The sequence below is a fragment of the Mus musculus genome, chromosome 7 (assembly GCF_000001635.26).
Source record: "Mus musculus strain C57BL/6J chromosome 7, GRCm38.p6 C57BL/6J".
Lineage (NCBI taxonomy): Eukaryota > Metazoa > Chordata > Mammalia > Rodentia > Muridae > Mus > Mus musculus.
In genome coordinates, this window is record NC_000073.6 from 46,028,761 (window position 1) to 46,047,647 (window position 18,887).

At 50.3% G+C, this 18,887-nt stretch overlaps 2 protein-coding genes and 1 long non-coding RNA gene across 9 annotated transcripts in view; 2 read left to right on the forward strand and 1 right to left on the reverse strand.

Moving 5' to 3' along the window:
* Abcc6 (ATP-binding cassette, sub-family C (CFTR/MRP), member 6) overlaps window positions 1-1,731 on the reverse strand; it is a 56,382-nt gene extending 54,651 nt beyond the window's left edge. For 6 of the 7 annotated variants that reach the window (XR_391346.4, XM_006540945.4, XM_006540946.4 and 3 more), the window contains exons 1-2: window positions 1,468-1,731; window positions 228-410 (exon numbers count right to left, since the gene is read on the reverse strand). Coding sequence is in view for 6 of the 7 variants with exons in the window: in XM_006540945.4 (XP_006541008.3) it covers window positions 228-410; window positions 1,468-1,725 (441 nt within the window). In the remaining variant the exon portion in view is untranslated. The remainder of the gene's footprint in view (window positions 1-227; window positions 411-1,467) is intronic. The other variant, NM_018795.2, reaches the window with a different exon arrangement.
* A 3,204-nt stretch (window positions 1,732-4,935) lies between these two features.
* Window positions 4,936-18,887, forward strand: part of Nomo1 (nodal modulator 1) — a 50,517-nt gene continuing 36,565 nt past the window's right edge. Inside the window, exons 1-9 of the mRNA NM_153057.4 lie at window positions 4,936-5,212; window positions 8,799-8,888; window positions 9,783-9,828; window positions 12,709-12,809; window positions 13,772-13,878; window positions 15,471-15,543; window positions 16,501-16,653; window positions 17,089-17,226; window positions 18,149-18,238. Coding sequence (NP_694697.3) covers window positions 5,072-5,212; window positions 8,799-8,888; window positions 9,783-9,828; window positions 12,709-12,809; window positions 13,772-13,878; window positions 15,471-15,543; window positions 16,501-16,653; window positions 17,089-17,226; window positions 18,149-18,238 — 939 coding nt within the window. The 5' untranslated portion in view covers window positions 4,936-5,071. The remainder of the gene's footprint in view (window positions 5,213-8,798; window positions 8,889-9,782; window positions 9,829-12,708; window positions 12,810-13,771; window positions 13,879-15,470; window positions 15,544-16,500; window positions 16,654-17,088; window positions 17,227-18,148; window positions 18,239-18,887) is intronic.
* On the forward strand, window positions 12,818-13,663 carry Gm39010. The gene is made up of 2 exons (XR_882071.1): window positions 12,818-13,000; window positions 13,113-13,663. It is a non-coding gene; the product is annotated as a predicted gene, 39010 (long non-coding RNA).

The following is an 18,887-nucleotide window of genomic DNA, read 5'->3' on the forward strand; positions in this document are numbered from 1 at the left end:
TGAGAGTGGGTGTGGCTTTGCAAAGTCACAAGATCTGTTTGTGAGAACTTTGACCCATGGGGTTATCTCAGTCCCCTCTTCACTATTGATCTGGCTGGTTAACGGCTTCCCTTCTTGCCTCTGTGCCGTGCTCTTGCTGATGGGAGGCGTGGGACCTCTGCCAGGTTCTAGTCTGCCCTCAACCCTGCTACCCTCCCCACTCCCTGGTTCAGGCTCCCCGTGGCTACCATTTTGGTTTTGAAGAGGTGGGACATCCGGAGGTAGCACCGGCCATGGCGATGGATGTAGAGAAGGTAGATGGGGCCGAGGACCCAGAGGTACATGGGGGGCACCCAGCTGCTGGCGGCTCTCACAAAGCACAGGCTGAGCAAGTGATAGGCCGCAGGCTCCTGCTCTGTCTGGTTCCAGACCTGAAAAGAACACCAGGGACACCATTAGGATGTTAGCCACCCGAGTCCCAATCTCACCTGCCCGTGGGGACAGACCGAATGAAGATATTCCAAGCTCTATCTGGTGTGCCTTTTAATTCTCAATGCTTTTCAGCCTAACATCAGCTCTGTAAGGCAGATGGAGTTATACTGACTTAGTTTCTGGGGAAGTAGAGACCCAGAGAAGGTAAGGAACTTGCCTAATTCTACTCAGATGGGAAGCAGTGGTCCCTGGGGCTGGCTTTGAACTTGTGGTCCTCTGGCCTTAGTTTCCCAAGTGCTAGGCTTACAGATGAGTGACACCACATCTGGCTTGGCTGTTACTCATTATAAGAACTCTTGGAGCCGGGCGTGGTGGTGCACGCCTTTAATCCCAGCACTTGGGAGGCAGAGGCAGGCGGATTTCTGAGTTCGAGGCCAGCCTGGTCTACAAAGTGAGTTCCAGGACAGCCAGAGCTACACAGAGAAACCCTGTCTCAAAAAACCAAAAAAAAAAAAAAAAAAAAGAACTCTTGGTGCTATTGTCCCCATTTCATAGATGAGTAGACTGAGGTACCAAAAGGGAATTGCCCCATTTGCATCCACACAAGCAGGAAGTGACAGAGCCAACTGTGCCCTTCTCTTTCAAGGAGGAATAATAGAATCTCCCCTTATGTGCTGCCTGAAGCTACCTAAACAGTTGGGCTCACAGTACGGTGCTAAAGCACAGAACCAGCTCTCTGTGAACACCATCTCTTACTGCTAATCTGGCCCTGATCTGCTGGATTTCAGGCCATAGACTAGTGTAAGATAGGGACAGAAGAAATGCAAAAGTGGGAAGGTTTGGGGAGCGGCCCACTAGCACTATGCAAATAACAAAGTCCCCAGTGGCTGGCAGGGGCTCTACAAGAGCAGGGATTTGGTGAAAGTGTCATGATCTGTAGCTGCACTGTTTGTCTTACAGCTTCCCGCGGTTAAGAACTTGAAGTCCAGTGCGGCTTTCCCCAGCAGCTTGAGTTATCCTTGGAGCAGAGAAAGGAGTGGGGCAGGCTGGACTCACCCTCAGGCCGGCGCACTGCTCTCCAGGCGTGGCCATGGAGCGCCCTCTGTTCATCAGTCTGAGTCTGTTTGTCCCAGAGCAGCCTTCAGAACTCAGCTCCAAGCCGAGGAGGAGGAGGCGGGACCAGGCAGGTTTGACAGGGATTGGAGCTGGATAGCGGAGGCCCCAGGGCAAGGTCCAGCTGCATACAGAGGTGGAGCTGGTGCCCGGGGAGGTGATTCTGGAACCCCTGAAAAGTGCCGGGCCGGCCACCTCCATGCTTCCTCTCCGTGAGAAGTCCCTCCCAAACTTGCTGCATACTTTGGACTTAGCAATGCAGGAAGGTATCCTGCGGAAAGAGCCAAGAGACTTAGTAATTTACAGGACCAGCAACTCGGGACAGATGTTGTCTAAATGCAGGCGCTGCGAAGAATGAGAAGTGCCTTACTTTGAAAAATATTTATTTACGTGTGTATTTGTCCTTCTATTTATTAGTTTTTGAGATAGGGTCTCACTATGCAGACCAGGCTAGCCTACAACCCAAGCCCCTGCTGGCCCAGCCGCCTGTGTGCCTTATTAAGAACAATCTTAATAAAGACCTTAGTATGAGCTGGAGAGGTGGCTCAGGCACTCTAAACTCCCACTGCTTCTGCAAAGGACTGGGGTTGGGTTCCCACGACTCTCTTCCAGCTGCTCACAAGCATCTGCAATGACAGCTCCAGGGGACCCAACACCTTCTCCCGGGCCTCCACACTCCTGTGCATACATACAAATGATGAAAATAAAACAACCCTTGAAATGGCTTAAGCAGTGCAAGTCACACAGCATGGCTCGGTAAGTTAGTTATTAGTACTGATATTACAGCAGCAGCAGCAGCAGCAGCAGCAGCACCTTAAAATGCTACGGCAAAACCCACTAATATGGAAATGTGGCCTCCAAACACTCTGAAATAGATCCCAGCACCAGCAGGGTATGAGAAGGAGAAGTGTTCCTAAGTCAGGGCTCATTTTCTTTTCTTAAAGCAAGGGGTGTGGCTAAGGGGACCATGGGTTGTGTCCCAGCAATGCAATACAGACAGACAGACAGATAAGACAAGACAGATAGGCAAATAGACAAGTGACTCTGTGTTGTCTTATCCTGTTTGCACAGATACACAGTTGGAGATGTAGTAAAGTTGAGGTCACAGGGAACCCCATTTCCTTTCCACTTTTCTCTTTGTGTAACGAGTTTGTACTCCTTCCAAGGTAGGGAAGAAAAACTGCCCCAGACAGACCAACCCAGGTGCTCTGCTCCAGTGAGGGAGGAATGCAGACCTCTGCCCTGTCCAAACCCTGCCACTTCTCTGGTCTTGCCCCCACCTTTTCCCACAGCCTCTCTTTGGCAGGGCCCAGGCGGGATGGGTTCTCCAGCTTGGCTTGCCCCACCTTTTGGGGTTGCCTGTGCCCGCAGTATGATGCACAGTGTTCTTTCAGCCGGCTTCTTCTGAGCTTTCAGCAGGAGAGGGCTCTCGAAGAACTCGCAACTGCGTCTGCAAGCTGTGTGCGGCAAGCCTGCTGTCAGTGAAACTTCACATCCTCTCTGTTTATTTGGGTCCGTTTTGGTGGGAGGTGGAGGTGGTGGTGAGGACAGAGAAGCCATGGCCCTTCTTCCTGTGAGTGTCACTCCCCCCTCCCCCCCCCCCCCCGCCCCTGGCACTGATTGCTCTAACCTGCAGCAGCTTTATTTCCTGGCATAAAAAATTATTTATTCAAGTGTATGAATTCATTTGAGAGAATGAATTCAAAGGCAATTAAACTGGATGAATTTCAGGCTTAAGAGAGAAAAAAAACCTCAAAGTGTTTCTATACAAGTTAGAGTTGGGATCAAAATAAAACGTAAATATCTTTTTTAAAAAAAGATTCATTTATTTATTATATGTAAGTACACTGTAGCTGTTTTCAGACATCCAGAACAGGGCATCAGATCTCATTACAGATGACTGTGAGCCACCATGTCGCTGCTGGGATTTGAACTCAGGACCTTCGGAAGAGCAGTCAGTGCTCTTAACCGCTGAGCCGCCTCTCCAGCCCCATAAATATCTTTTTAAATATAATTATGAACTTAGTTAATATGTTTTGCAGAAGAAAACATCATTTAGCCAGGTAGGTGGTATATGCTTTTAATCCCCAGCACTCAGGAGGCAGAGGCAGGGGGATGTAAGTGAGTTTGAGGCCTACCAGGGCTACCTAGTGAGATGAAGTCTCAAAGCCAAGTACAGCATCATTTGTAATGGAAAACCATGTCAACAGAAATACATCATTGGTAATAAAGAAGCCAGATGCACAGATTTCTTTATGTGCACATGTGTGGGTGTGTCAACACAAAACCAGAGCTCTCATCTTAAGGGGAATAATAGATAGTTTATTCTGGAGCCATTTTGAGCCATGGCCCAGGAACACAGATTCCAGATTACCTCAAATTCTATCGTCCATCATGGAAGCAGTGTGAGGTGTCAAACCTGGGACACACCGCTGAGGTGCCTATTTAACATATTAAAGCGGACCTGGCCCCCAGGTTCTATCAGCAACACTCAGCTCCTAACTCTTACAGGGCCACCATGGCTGACATCCCCCATCCCCTGCCCTGAACTCTCCAGGGCTACACCTCTGTGCCTCCTGGCTGCTGCACTTGGTTCCCCTCTCTCCACTCTCCCTTCCCCTCCCTGTCTCTTCTCATGGCTCAGGGTCACGTTCACTCTGGACTCTCCCAGATGTTCCCGCCTCTGGCTGTGCTCTCCCAGATGTCTATAATAAACCTTCTGCCCCAGCACATCCATCAGAGGACGCCTGGAGTATCACTGTCAGGTAGGAAGGTGACCCACATCCTCGGAGACTGAGCTTCTTACTGTTCTCCCCTTAGACTAGACAGTGAGCCCCGGGGGTCCTCCAGTCTCCACCTCCCCAGTGCTGAGGTTGCTGGTGTTAGCATGGTTCTGGGGGTCAAACTCAGATCCTTATCATTGTGAGACACTTTACTGACTGCCGTCAACCCAAGACACCCCCCAACCCCCCACCCTTACTCTCTGGTTACCCTAGTACTCTCTATGTAACCCAAGCAGGGCTAAAGTTGCCCAGGTTGGTTTTGAATGTGCCCTGTGGTTCAGGCAAGCCTTAGACTTGTTTGGCTAAAACAAAATTTTAATATACAGTCAAGCACTGGTAAGAGATGGCGTCGTGGGAAAAAGAACTAAATAACACATTTCTAAAGGGCTTTTTGAAATTACATCTGGCGTGAAATATGTGAGTCAAAAAGACTTGGGCTTTGTTGAATACATTAATCAACAAAAAAGCTCTTAGCCGTGACGATGACTCTGAAGTGGAAGCCTGTCTGGGCTGTTCCTTCCAGAGGCTGCGCAGAGTCCTCCAGGACGCCAGAGGCGCAAGCGGCCATCATTCCGGGCGGATCGCGTGTCGCGTCGGTCTTTCTTGGGGGCGTGGGCGCAGGGCCGCGGCGCGCCTGCGCAGAGCAGCTCCGGGGCGGGTCCTGGGCTTGTCAGCCCAGCGAGGAGAAGGAAGGAGCCGGCTGCGTGCGGTGTGAGGGGCGGGACCGGGCGGGTTGCGGAGGGTAGGCACGCGGAGGCCGGGCCATGCGTGCGGGCCGGTGTGCCGCGGCGCTGCTGCTGCTGCTACTGAGCGGCGCGGGGCGCGCGATCGGCTCCGAGGACATCGTGGTAGGCTGCGGGGGTTTCGTGAAGTCGGACGTGGAGATCAACTACTCGCTCATCGAGGTGAGCCCCGGCCGCGCGTAGCCGGGTGGGCTGGATGACCCTTGGCCAGGCTCTCGGCTGCTCTGCACTCTTCCTCAGCCGCGCCGAGGAGCGGGAAGGCCGAGAGGGTCTGCCCGACCCCGGCTCCCCCATACCAGGACCTCCGAAACTCTAATCTGCCCAACCCATATTGCAGAACTTGGAAACCACACGTGTCACTCTCCGTACTAAAGACCCCAAGGCTCGGACTTACCGCTCCTCCATCCTCCCTGGGATGAATTTAAAGATGATCGATTCCCATTGCTAAGTCCTGACATGGAACAGTGTAACAACCTCTGGGGCTGCGAAGCTGCCCTACCTTCCCCACCTCTCCTTTTTAAAGTTGCCAGCCACCTTGCATAGTTGCTGGAATTACACTAGAGATTTGTGGAGTTATTTTTGACTGAGTCGAAAGTTAATGTGAAGTGGTTATCAACCCGGTGGGATTCTGACCCAGAAAGCCTGTGAGAAGAGGGGGTGGGGTAGAAGTAGACACAGGGGATTGGAGAGAGAGCTAGGCTAGGTTTTCCCAGGAGGGCTGGTAGTGCTGCCAGAGAAAGGAGGGAGATGGGAAGAGGTAAAGACTGGTGCCCAAGGAGGAGAAATGTGGAGGTGCCAAAGAGAAGGGCACCCGAGAGCCCTTTGAGCTGACCCAGTGGGGCCGGGGGGAAAAGGTGAGAAGCCGTTCCCACCCTGAATTCCTGTGGGCGTAGCCTTTCTTCAAACTACCTTTCTTCTAGGTGGGGTTAGAGGTGGTGTAAGATTTCCCGACGCGGAGAATCAACTGTCATCTTCCAGGCTTTCTCTGTAGAGTCCCTCTACCTCGTTGGTTGATTTATAATTGATTTTCCAATTTTTTGAGACACAGTATGGCCTTAGATTTACAATATACCCAAGGCTGGCTTTGAACTCTGGACACTCTTGCCTCTGTTTCCCACAGTGCTGGATTACAGGAGTATGTCCTGGTTCCATGTCACCAGGGGCCGTGCCACCTACTGGCTTTGTAGCATTGGGCATCTCAGAAGCTGCCCTGGAAGGCTTTTCAGCTTGAGCTTTCTGCAGCTTTGAGAGGAAGGAGAGGACAGTCAGGGGTGTCAGAGGACAGTCACCTCACCCCTAAGCACTAACAGGGATTACGAGAGCAGAGAGTAGGTTTTGTGGTCCATTGTGAACTGTGGTGCTCCAGCCTTAGGGCTCCTTGTCCTCCTCTCTGAAGCAACCCATCCTTTTGTAATCTCTGCTTACAACATCAGACATCTCATGCATGTTATCTCCACGGAGGGTTTTCTGAGCTGTACTTCACAAAAGACTTGTACTGCATGGTCCAGAGAGAAGTATGGCAGCCATGCTTTTGATTTTGAATTAATGGGCTTCTTAAATACATGTATAGTGAGAGTTTGAGTTTTTTTTTTTTATCACAAAAAATATTATATGTTGTCATTTTAATCCCATGTGTGGGACATGGGGCTGCCTCAGATTGTCCCCAGTATCTGATGATGATCTCCCTCAGGCACTAGCAGGACAAATTTTGCCAGCTGCAGATAGTTTCTGTGAGTGTGTGACATTTGGAATTCTGGGGACTCTTCAGAGGGAATATAAATGCTAGGGCCCTGAGAGGTGGGGTGTTGGTTGGTTGTTTTAGATATCCTGACAGTAAAGATCAAACTTGCCCTGAGGAACTGGTTGGTCACCCCTAATCAGCAGGAAGCAAGCAGTCTAGCAATGACTTCGCCCCCTTTCCCCTCTATCGGTTTTTCTCTCCTATCTGGTGTTAGGGACTGAAAGGGTGGAAGGAAAGGGGGTGGAAAAGGCTGGAAGAAAAAGAACCCACAAAGTAGCTAAAGGTATGGTTACAATGTAGCAAGCCAGAGTACAATAATAAACAGCAACCAGCAGATACACAGATGACAATGCAGCATCAAAATGAGTGTTCAAAACAGCCATTGACTGAAGAAGTCCGCTGGACGCAATACAGGGAGCCCTGGACAGAGCAGGGTGTCCTTCCTCTCACAAACAAGTAACAATGTATGGAGGTGATACCATCAATTCAGGTGCTTACAACAGCTGGGGAAACTGATGGGGGAATTGAGGAATCAGCTGGAGTCCTGGTTGAGCTTTCTCTCCATGATTGAGTATAACACTCCTGAACTTGTGGCTTCCCCAGGCACTTTTATATCATAGGAGGAAGAATAGTAACATCTGTTGGGAATGGTCCACCTTCCACCTGTGCTCAGTGGTATTTTACTTTTGGGGTATTTTGCTGTTCTTTTCCCTCCCTGTCACAGGGATGGGGCCAGCCAGTCCTTGGAAGACACTTTGAAACAAGCTTGCTTAGGTCTGACAGGGAGAAGGGACATCACTGCTCCCAGAGCCAGCTTCCGAGTGAGCTCAAACAGCATGTGACAATTTACCAATATAGTCTTGTCTTCTTTCTCTCTCTTTCTTTCTTTCTTTCTTTCTTTCTTTCTTTCTTTCTTTCTTTCTTTCTTTCTTTCTTTCTTTCTTTCTGAGACAGGGTTTCTCTGTGTAGCCCTGGCTGTCCTGGAACTCACTCTGTAGACCAGGCTGGCCTCGAACTCAGAAATCCACCTGCCTCTGCCTCCCAAGTGCTGGGATTAAAGGCGTGCACCACCACTGCCTGGCGAGTGTATTCTATAACATGTAAATATTATGGGTATTTCACAGTCTTTCCTCCCCTTCCTCCTCCTCCTCCTCTTCCTCCTCCTCTTCTTTTGGGGGCATGCCCAGGCAGTCTGGAACTTGTGATCCTCCTACCAGGCCTCCAGGCCTCCAGGTGCTAGGCCTACAGGGCTGTGCAGCCACGCCTAGTCTCCCACTCTTTTCAGTCGTCTTCCCTCTGTTTCTACCTGAGGTGCCTTCCTTCAACAACTGTTTTGGTACACGCTGAAGACTTGTCCCAGGTGGGGGATCGTAGTGCAGTAAAAGGACCAGACAAAGCTCTGAACTGTGACATTCTGTCCTTTAATAGTAGCCTGTATAAGCTAAAAAGAAGAATTTTGTGGCTGGAGAGATGGCTCAGCTCAGAGGTTAAAAGTCCGTGCTGCATCTTATTGTGAGTCCGCGCATGCTGTGCGGGAGGCCACAGGATGGCTTTGTGAACTCAGTTCCTTCCTCCCACCCTGATGTTGGCTCCGGGACTTGAGCTTAGGTCTCCAGGCTTGTGCAGTAAATGCCTTAACCTGTTGGGCGTCCTGCTGGCCTGGGAATCTGGATTTTCACAAGTGCCTTGCTAATAGCAAACTTAGAAAGTTTTAGACTCAGACATTTACATAAGCAAAACAGAAGACAACTACTGAAGCCAAGGAAAAGCTTCAAAGAATGAGACTTTAGGGGTAGGTTGAAGGTGGTTTCTCTAAGAAAAATATAAATGACATTATTCTGGGGTGCTCTGACTTCTTTCCCTGTGTCCCTGTAGCCGTTTCAGCAGCTAGCCAGTAATAGGTGCTCAGCTACCACGGGCCAATAGAACGCATGGAGGTGTCATGTGGAAACTTATTCTCTAAGCCAATATTAGAGCTTTAGGGTTTTTTTTCTCCTTTCTTTCCAGATAAAGTTATACACCAAGCATGGGACTTTGAAATATCAGACGGACTGTGCTCCTAACAACGGCTACTTTATGATCCCCTTGTATGATAAGGTAAGAGGTAGAGGGACTTCAGTCTCTATGAGTGACTTTTATGATAGGAAATAATTAGTGTGCCCAAGTGACAGTGGTGGCCAGGAGCATGGCCTTTCTCCCATGTGCAAACATTTTGTTGTAAAGATCAGTGGAATGCAGATTTCCAACGGTTGAGTGGGCTCGGTGGGGCTGCATGTCTCTGGCATGCTTGGCAGTGTCTCCAGATATTGCCCATCACAGCCACAGAGGGGATGCTACAGGCAGCTTAGCAAGAGGAGGCAGAGGTGAGCCAGATGTTCTGAGCGCTGCACAGTTTACGGCAGTTGTCATATGTGCTGCCATTGAAAGACTTGGATTCCATAGAATCTTGTGTTTTCTTTTAAGAAATATTTCAAAAACACCCATTTGTTTGTTTGTTTGTTCGTTCATTCATTCATTCATTCATTCAGCATGTGGAAAGTGGGAATGGGTACAGCCTGCCTACTTTGGTGTGTGTGTGTGTGTGTGTGTGTGTGTGTGTGTGTGTATACAGTGCAAGGGAGAAAGAGGATCAGCAGACAGAAAGCAACCTTTGGGAGCCAGTTTTCTCCTACCTTTTTGTGGGTTCCTGGGATAGAATGCAGGCCGCCATGCTTGTACAGTGAGTTCTCTATCCACTGTGACGTGTCGCCAACTCAAGTCCTCAGAGCTCACACATGGGTTTCCTCATGGCCATCTCCTTGCTGCTAGATGGAAAATCCTGGGTGTCCAGAATCCAGCCGGCTGCCCCTGGAATGCAGCCACCACCACTTAGAAGAGCCTGGTGTAGGATTTTATTTCAGACAGGGCTGTTTTGGGTGAATGAACTACACTTCATTGTCTGCCCAGGGCCGTCTGGTCTCCTGCCTTCACCTTTCATGGCTTTCCTTGTAGGGGGATTTCATCCTGAAGATCGAACCTCCTCTGGGCTGGAGTTTTGGTAAGTGAGCTGAGTAACGGGGCGCTTCGCAGGGACCGCAGTGCACGCTGGTCATTTTCCTAGAAACTCCTCCCTGGTCTGTAGTAACTCTTTCTGAAAAGACAGCTTTGGTAGAGTCAGTTCATTGTGCAGGCTAGACACAAGAACAGGACCTTCTTCCGGTTCCAGTACTAGGACCAGGGCTGTTTGTGGTTTTGGGTTTCATGTGTAGCCCAGGCTAACCTCATACTCAGTGCTTTCTTGTGTCAAGCTCATGCAGTTGAGCTTACCAGTGTGTGCTGCTGTGTCTGGCTCCCCCCACCTCTAAGCAAAGGGAAGTGTTTGAACACTGTAAGATTCTGTAGTAGAGTCCTAATCTGTGTGGGGCTGGGATGGTGGCTCTGTGGAGGGAAGACTTGTCCTTGGGCAGTGAGAATGGTCCTTGTCTATAGTCTGTACAAGAGTGGGGCCCGAGGGGTTCCTTACAGTGACAGAAGGGCCCCTGCAGCTTCTTTCTCCAGAGAAGCCCTATTTCAGCAAGGTTGGGGCCCAGAAAGCTGGAGGGGGCCAGCCTGACTGACCCCCGGGGAGCGTGGGTCACTTTTCTGGCCTGCCCGGCCTTTTGTTTCCACTCCCTCCAGCCAGCCCTTCTCATGAACTATAGAAGTTCACAAGCAGTGAATGTAACAGAGTCCTGCAGGTATTTTGATGGAGCTGATTTTTACAGAGCGTACACGCCTGGCTAACTGGCAGATAATGTGGTAGAATTGTTAGCACCCCGGCAGCCCGCCACGGTGCTCATTAATCTCCTGCGGTGCCTACAGATGACAGCCCTCACCTGCAGTGACAGGGGCTCTGATTTTCTTCCTGTGTTAAAGACGAGCCTACGGTCCTGTATAAGCGATGTCTCCAGCGCTCTTAACATGTTTACTTTTGGATTTTCTTCATTTCCGTACAGGGAGTTGTTAAGTTGTCCAGGCTGGCTTTGATCCTCTAATCCTTCAGCCTCAGCCTCCCGAGCAGCCTCGATGAGAGCCTGGGGCACCATGCTTTGTGCCGGTGCATTTTGTTTTGAACTTGAACTAAGTGAATTCCTACAGGCTGCTCTTTGTGTCTGGTTTCTTCCAGTCTTGCTTAGGATGCTCACCTGTTTTCTGTATGGTTCTAAGTCATTTCCTTCGCTGTGTAGGAGTCTCTGTGTGTGTGCGCACATGCATGTTAGGGTTTCTGATGCTGTGATAAACCACCATAACCAGAAGCCACTCCGGGAGGAGAGGGTTAATTTCAGCTCGCTCTCTGTGGTCCACACTCCATTGCTAAGGGAAGCTGGGGCTGGAACTAAAGCAGAGACAATAGAGGAAATCCACATGATAGCTTGATCGCCCTGGCTTGTTCCACCAGTTTTTTTTTTTTTTTTTTTTTTTTTAAACACAGTTTTTCTTATACATCTTTCCAGGGATGACATCACCCACAGGGGGTGGACCCTCCCACATCAATCATTAATCAAGAAAACGCTCTACAGACTGGCCTATAGGCCAACCTGATGGAGAGATTTTTCTCAGTTAAGATTCCCTCTTTCCAGATAGGTCTAGGTTTCTATCAAATTGGCAAAAAACAACCAGGACTTGTGTGTGTGTGTGTGTGTGTGTGTGTGTGTGTGTCTGTGTGTCTGTGTGTGTACACACATGTACATATGTGTGTATGTGAAGGCCAGAGGTTGATATCAGGTGTCTGTCTCAGTCACTCCCCACCTCAGTTTTGAGACAGGCTGTCTTACTGAGCCTGGAGCTCACTGAGTCGGCTAAGCTGGCCGGTCAGCCGTTGAGCCCCAGGGATCCTGGGTCTGTCTCTTCAGTTCTGGGGCTACAGATGCACACTGTGCACCGCTGTGCTGTGGGTGCTGCTGGGATCAGACTCAAGTCCTCAGGCTTGTGTGGCAGGTGCCTTGCCGACCTCGCCGTCTCCTCAGCCTTTTCTAGTGTTTTAAAAGCTCAACTTTCGTTTCTATTGTGGTGAGCCTTTTAGTGTTCTAAAGTGAACACATTGTGTTGACATTGAAGGATGAAATAGATTCTCTCCACACTGGTATTTGTGAGGGGTTGGAAGCTCTGTCAGAGGGATGGGGTATGTGTGTGTGTGTGTGTGTAAGTATACATGTGGCAAGATTCAGTCAGGGCTGCCTCTTTCTTTTGTCATTGTCCCCTTACCCTGCTCTGCTCAAGTCCCTCCCCATGTGGTTCCTGTTGTCATGGGGCTGACGGACCTTGTTAGATATGGAACCAGTGTGCGGGATCACATTGGAGCTGTGTCACATGCTCTGTGGAAAGATCCTCTGACCTTTTCATGACTCCACTTAATGCCTCTGAAATTTTGAATCTCCTGAAGAGTTGAATGCACTGGCCTTGGTGCCTGGTACAGAGTGGATGCTTTGGGGCTGGGGAATGGCTCCGTTGGTAAAGTATTTCTTGTGTAGGCCTGAGGATCTGAGTTCAGATTCCTGTCAGAGCCAAGCAGGGCCGGCATGGCTCTGTAACCTAGAGCTAGGGTCAGAGGAGAGAGAGGGTCCTGAAATGCCGGCCACTCAGCCAAGGCAGGGAGATTCGCTCCAGGTCCAGTGAGAGACTCTGCCTCCAAAGCTGTGGAGGCCTACGATCAACACTGACAGCTAGCCTCCAGGTGCGCGAGCATATGCCCAAGATGTACCCCAACGCCACATCAGTGTGGTTCTCGGTGACCCCTCAGTGATGGACGCCAGGTGGCTGGGCGGGTAGGATAACTTCTGCCACACGAGGGCATCACATGTAGAAACATGTAGACGGGTCTGGCTGGGAAGTGTATCCCCAGCACACGTGTTGCCTTGCATCTCATGTCCCTACCTCTCCTTTGCCGGTTTTCCTGCAGAGCCAACCAACGTGGAGCTGCGAGTGGATGGTGTGAGCGACATCTGCACGAAGGGCGGGGACATCAACTTCCTGTTCACTGGCTTCTCTGTGAATGGCAAGGTCTGGCTCCGGGCTGCCTCCTGTCCTCCACACTACTCTGCCTTGTCTCCTCTCAGCCTTATAAAAGGGAGGTGTCTGTGCCCATAGGTCACCCGCAGTGAGCCTCAGGGGTCTGTGGTGTGTGGGAGTCAGCTTGAACATGGAGGATGTCCTGTGGTGGGGGTGCAGATAGGGAGGTGCCCAGGACCTGAGTTGTTACACTCGCTGTGTTAGAGCTAGGTTGTTAGGCTTGCTGTGTTAGAGCTAGGTTGTTACACTCGCTGTGTTAGAGCTAGGTTGTTACACTCGCTGTGTTAGAGCTAGGTTGTTACACTCGCTGTGTTAGAGCTAGGTTGTTAGGCTTGCTGTGTTAGAGCTAGCCTCAGCTCCTTCCGGGGAGGTTCCTGCTGGAGGTGGCTCCTCCCCAGGCTCTGCGCTGCTGGGGACCGATGTGTAGACTTGCAAGTCCTCCTTTGCGTTGAGAGCGAGGCCCTCAGCTCTGTTTCCTGTGTGAATTTCTTACTGGAAGAGAGGATCTTGGGCGTGTTTCTTAGAGACTTGTAAAATAGTGATACTTTTTATAAGATTTATTTTATTTTCATTTATGTGTGGATATATATATGAGAGTGTATGTGTCCTTAGAGGCCAGAGGCATGGGACCCCCTGGAGTTGGAGTTAGTTACAGTAGTTACAAGCTGCCTGATATCGGTGCTGGGAACCTAACTGCAGGCCTCTGCAGGAATGTACCTTAACCAGGCACAGAGCAGCCTCCAGCCCCCTCTTAGACTCAGTGGAGCTCTGTCCCCTCTCCACCCAGCCCCCAAAAACCTTCCCTGACTACTTCCACATCAAATAGGCCCTTGACTGAAAAAAAATGTTTTAGGTGCCCTGTGGGGAGCAGAAGCAAGCATTAAACTCCTCCCTGAGGAGGGGCCTTGCCTGGCTGAACTGCCCGTTGGGCCCCAACGTCCTCCTTTTCACAGGTCCTCAGCAAAGGGCAGCCCCTGGGCCCAGCAGGAGTTCAGGTATCCCTGAGAAGCACCGGTGCTGACTCGAAGATCCAGTCTACAGTCACGCAGCCTGGCGGAAAGTGAGTAGTCACGGGGCCGGGCTGTGGGCATGTGGAGAGCTTTGGGTTGAGGTGGGCTCTGGGCTCGGGTCCTCATCTGGCCTCTTAAGCAAGTTCATGCTTTCCAGTCCCAACTTCCTCTTGAAGTGGGGTCCTGTGATGCGGTGTGTAGGAGGTGGCTGATTGGTTATCACCTGGGCGATTGATTATCAGCTACTGACTGGAAAGGCCATGCTCCAGACCTGGGGTACACTAAGCCTTTGGGGTTGGCTTTGGAGCCCAGTAGCCATGGTCAAATCTGGGTGCCTCTGTTCGCTCTTGGACTTGGGACAAATCACCTCTCTGTGCTCTGTTTCTTTTAATTTGTCCATGAAGGTCATGGTAGAAGTTACGGGGAAGACAGTACTTGTCTCAGATTGTCCAGCTTGGTGCTTGGTAAATGGTTGTCGACGACCAGTTAACTCCGTTAGGATTTAAAGACAGCATCATTTTATCACTTACAGGGAAGCCATGTGGTAGCTGGACCTGGCGGTTATTTAGTTAACTTTGCAGCGTGAAATGTAAAGGGCTATTTAGTTGCACTGTGAAGTGGGGCGAGCTCAGCTGTAACCGCTAGCAGATGTGTGAGGATTAATACAGGAATCTTGGAGCTGGTACTGTAGGAGGCGCTCAGAACATGTTTACAAAGTTCACAAAGTCCACCACAGCAGTACCTGAAGCTCCTAGTCAGCTTCTGGTGTCTTATCCAACCTAAAATTACTGTTGTTGATGGTGTCTCCTTGATCGGAGCCTAGTCCTGAACTGGTGGAGCACGGGGCTGTGTTTCTTCATGGCTCAGCCTGGGCTGAGTGTCCCTCAGCCAGGTTCTTGGGACCAGAAGGACCTCTGATGTGGGGTTTTCTCGAATTTGGTATGTTTTCATACATGCACCATTCTTAGTTTAGTTTCTCAGTGCCGATTATACACAATTGATAATCTGTCTGGCTCATGGTTTTAGACCATGGTCACCTAGCCATCATCTTTCTGGGCTCCTGGCCCAAGTGACACACTTCCTGCTGCGCGGCCCCTTTCACCATGGTCCTCACTACCTCCCAATAGTTGATCCTGCCTTCTCCTTCAGCAAGCTGATCTGTTGGTTAGGCCAAAGCCCTCCTGACCCAGAGCTTCTCCTCTGAACTCTGCTCTGGAGAACCAAGATTTCAACACCCGTGCCTTCAGGGATAGGGCTCACTTCTGAATGTGAACTTCATTTATGTCTGGTGCACATCTTAAGTATGCAGACTGGAACTACTCATACAGCATTTTACATCATTATTACATGAGACTGTTTCACGGTCTAGAGTTTTCCACTTTTGTGGCATAATATTGCTACTCAAAAAGTTCTGGGTTTTGGAGTTCTGATTATTCCAATGCGGGATGCCCCAGCCTATGCCAGGAGACAGTGGGTTGTTGGCCGTCTGAGTGCACAGTGCAGTTTTCCTTCTTCCCGGCACATGGGGAGTGTTCAGAGAGTGGGTTTGGACAGAACTGGATTGAGCAGCTCTTAGAGGCTTACAGTAATCCCTATATGGTCCCTGTCTAAAACTAAGTGAACACTCTTTTGTGTTTCTCAGGTTTGCGTTTTTCAAAGTTCTTCCTGGAGATTATGAAATCCTTGCAACTCACCCGACCTGGGCGCTGAAGGAGGTGACCTTTGACCCATGCCTGCCGCGGTGTCAGTTTGGGATCAAATGTGGGGACAGATTTAGGACATGAAGTCACAGTTTCTCCTGATGCCTTGGAAGAACAGGGGTGCTGAAGATGCGGTTGTTACCAGAGGGAACTCCCCTGCTGCAGCGGTGCTGCTGCCGCCGGTCCCTTCTGTGGGTGGCGGATTTTATAAAGTCCAGCAACCCCTGTCGCTGCTTTGAGCAGTATCAACACCAGAAATTCCCAGTGAATTTTTGTTGTTTTTCTGTCAAAACCAGAAGTCTACAAATATGCTAAATATTCTAGAGGCCTGTTGTCCGTGTACCTTAGGGGAGGAGAGCTCTCAGACAGCTTGTGTGACTGTTAAGGGCGGATGGGGTTGTGGGTCAGCACACCCTGAGTGTCAGGCGAGTGTTCGAGCCAGAGAAAACCTTTTGTTCCAAGGAAAGGAAAAACAGTGATTTCCCTTCTGGTTTAAAATTTCAACCTTTTTTTTCTGTTTTGTATCTGAACTTTTAATCAGAAGTGGCTGAGATGTTAGCAGCAGTCATTGAAGGAATGTCTAAGCAGGGAGTGGCACATACCTGTAATTCTAGTACTTTGAATGCTGAAGCAGGAGGATTGCTGTGAGATTTTTGGCTAGCCTGGGCTATGTATAGTGAGTTCTAGACCAGCCTCGGCTATAGACCACCCTGTCTCCAAACAAACAAACAGCCCAAAGAATATTTAAAAGGTTTTAAGTGTTTGAACTGTCATATAAAGGCTGATTTCTAAAATATTATAGTAGTTAAATTTCTCTTTGAGGCTGTCACCCTCTGTCTAGCCCAGGCTGGCCTCTAATTCACAATAATCTCCCTACTCCAGCTTCCCAATGCTGGGATTGCTGGTGTCAGCCGCCAAGTTAGGCTGTCAGGGTTTAGTGCTATTGAATCTGAAGACCCTTTTCTTTTCTAGGCAAGTACCACGGTGCGTGTGACGAACTCGAATGCTAACGCAGCTGGTCCCCTCATAGTGGCTGGCTATAATGTGTCCGGCTCTGTCCGCAGTGACGGGGAGCCCATGAAAGGGGTGAAGTTTCTTCTCTTTTCTTCTTTAGTGAACAAAGAGGTAAGCATACAAAAGTGAGGAGCCAAGGTCAGGGCGGGCAGTGGCAGGCAGGGCCGCCGTTGAGCATACCAATGGCGGTTAGTTTCTCCAGTGATGGCACCACAAGGCTGTGGAGGTGGCCGGTGCTCAGGCTTTGACGAGGTTCACACAGTATCAGGTCCTAATGAACGCCCTTGCTCTGTGGCATCTTGGGTGCATCGTTTCCCTTCCTTGGCCAGTTTTCTTTGTTATTGGGAGGAGCCTCACCGTCTTCCCTAAGGAGACTGCTCATTTTTAACTTTGGAAGCTGGATGTAAAGATTTGTGTTCCATTTGCCTGCATGGATCCCCTGGCTTGAGAAACCCATGCATTGACCTCTACAAGTTGGCCTGGCCTTACCTGTGGCTGTTGGGCAATCGGAACGTGGAAATAGAAATCTCTTCTTTCTCTCCATAGGATGTCCTGGGCTGCAATGTGTCCCCAGTGTCCGGGTTCCAGCCCCCAGATGAGAGCCTGGTTTATCTGTGCTATGCGGTCTCCAAAGAAGACGGCTCATTTTCTTTCTATTCCTTGCCGAGTGGGGGCTACACTGTGGTGAGTGAGTGGGTGGGCAGGTCTCTTATCTGTTCGGGACACCATGGCTTGAGAGGAACCTGTGTGAGTCAGCTTTCCATATGATGACATGTATGATGGGGTAAACAGATGTCCCGGAATAGAGCTTATCTTAGATCATAGTTTCAGTTCCTGACTGATGGAGGTGAGGCACGAGGGTGCGGGCAAAGCCCGTGGTAGGGAATCCTCTTCACTTCATGGAGGCTGAAGTGCACAGAACTTGGAAGAGCAGCCGGGCTGGGATTTTGACGTGGCGTCAAGGGCATGCTGCCAGTGAAGTGACCTTCTTCCACTGGGTTCCTGAGGGTGCCACCACCTCCCAGCAGTGCCGACAGGCATGCCTGTAGCACAGGAGTGGCTAGCCTTTTGACACTGCAACATGACCCTGCTGTACCCGGATGTTTGGGGGCCACATCCATAGCTATCCTGCGACATACCAGCACATGAGCTTTTAGGGGAATTTCAGGTCCTAGTCATACATATTGAATGACCAAATGGTGGGTTGACCGTCGTGAACACTTGGCCTAGCAAGGATAGATTGAGTGTCCCTAAAACTAAAAACCCCCAGACCTAAAACACTGTAAAATCTGAGGACACTGCTAAGTTTGCTACCAGCCTGTGACTCTGTAAGGTGTGTGTGACATACACTGGATCTTGGATTCAGACTCAGACCTGTCCATAAGGTGTCTCATGATGCCCGTACAGGCACTCCGGCACCCGAGCAGTTCCGCATTGAGAAACACTTAGGTTGCAAGTGGGTCACAGTAGAGTGCAAGGCTTCTCCTTAGACCACCAGCAACTGCGGTTCACGGTCCTCTGGGTTGTTTGGCTGCTAGACCTTGGTGAGCGCTGATTGCTGCATGGCGATGCAGATGCTTCCTAATCCCCAGCCCGCCCCTCCCAGGTGCCCTTCTACCGAGGAGAAAGGATCACCTTCGACGTGGCGCCCTCCCGGCTTGACTTCACGGTGGAGCACGACAGCCTGAGAATCGAGGTGAAGCCTCCCAGTGCTCTCTGCAGGTGTTTGGGTTCCCAGCCCAGGGCGCAGATGGTTCAGACGTGTCCACAGCAGCACCTGTCCATTGCTATCGGAGGAAATGGGACCGCATGCAGTGGCCCGGGGTACCATAGGTGTACTTCCTCTCTTACACAGCATCTTCATCTTGCAGAGATAGCTAGTGTCTTAGTCAGGGTTTCTATTCCTGCACAAACATCATGACCAAGAAGCAAGTTGGGGAGGAAAGGGTTTATTTGGCTTACACTTCCATGCTGCTGTTCATCACCAAAGGAAGTCAGGACTGGAACTCAAGCAGGTCAGGGAGCAGGAGCTGATGCAGAGGCCATGGAGGGATGTTCTTTACTGGCTTGCTTCCCCTGGCTTGCTCAGCCTGCTCTCTTATAGAACCCAAGACTACCAGCCCAGAGATGGTCCCACCCACAAGGGGCCTTTCCCCCTTGATCACTAATTGAGAAAATGCCTTACAGTTGGATCTCATGGAGGCATTTCCTCAACTGAAGCTCCTTTCTCTGTGATAACCCCAGCTGTGTCAAGTTGACACAAAACTAGCCAGTACAGCTAGGGTCCCGGTCAGTGCTGTTCTTTCAGTAAGATGTCTTGAGTTCTGTTCCACGTTGGCCATGCA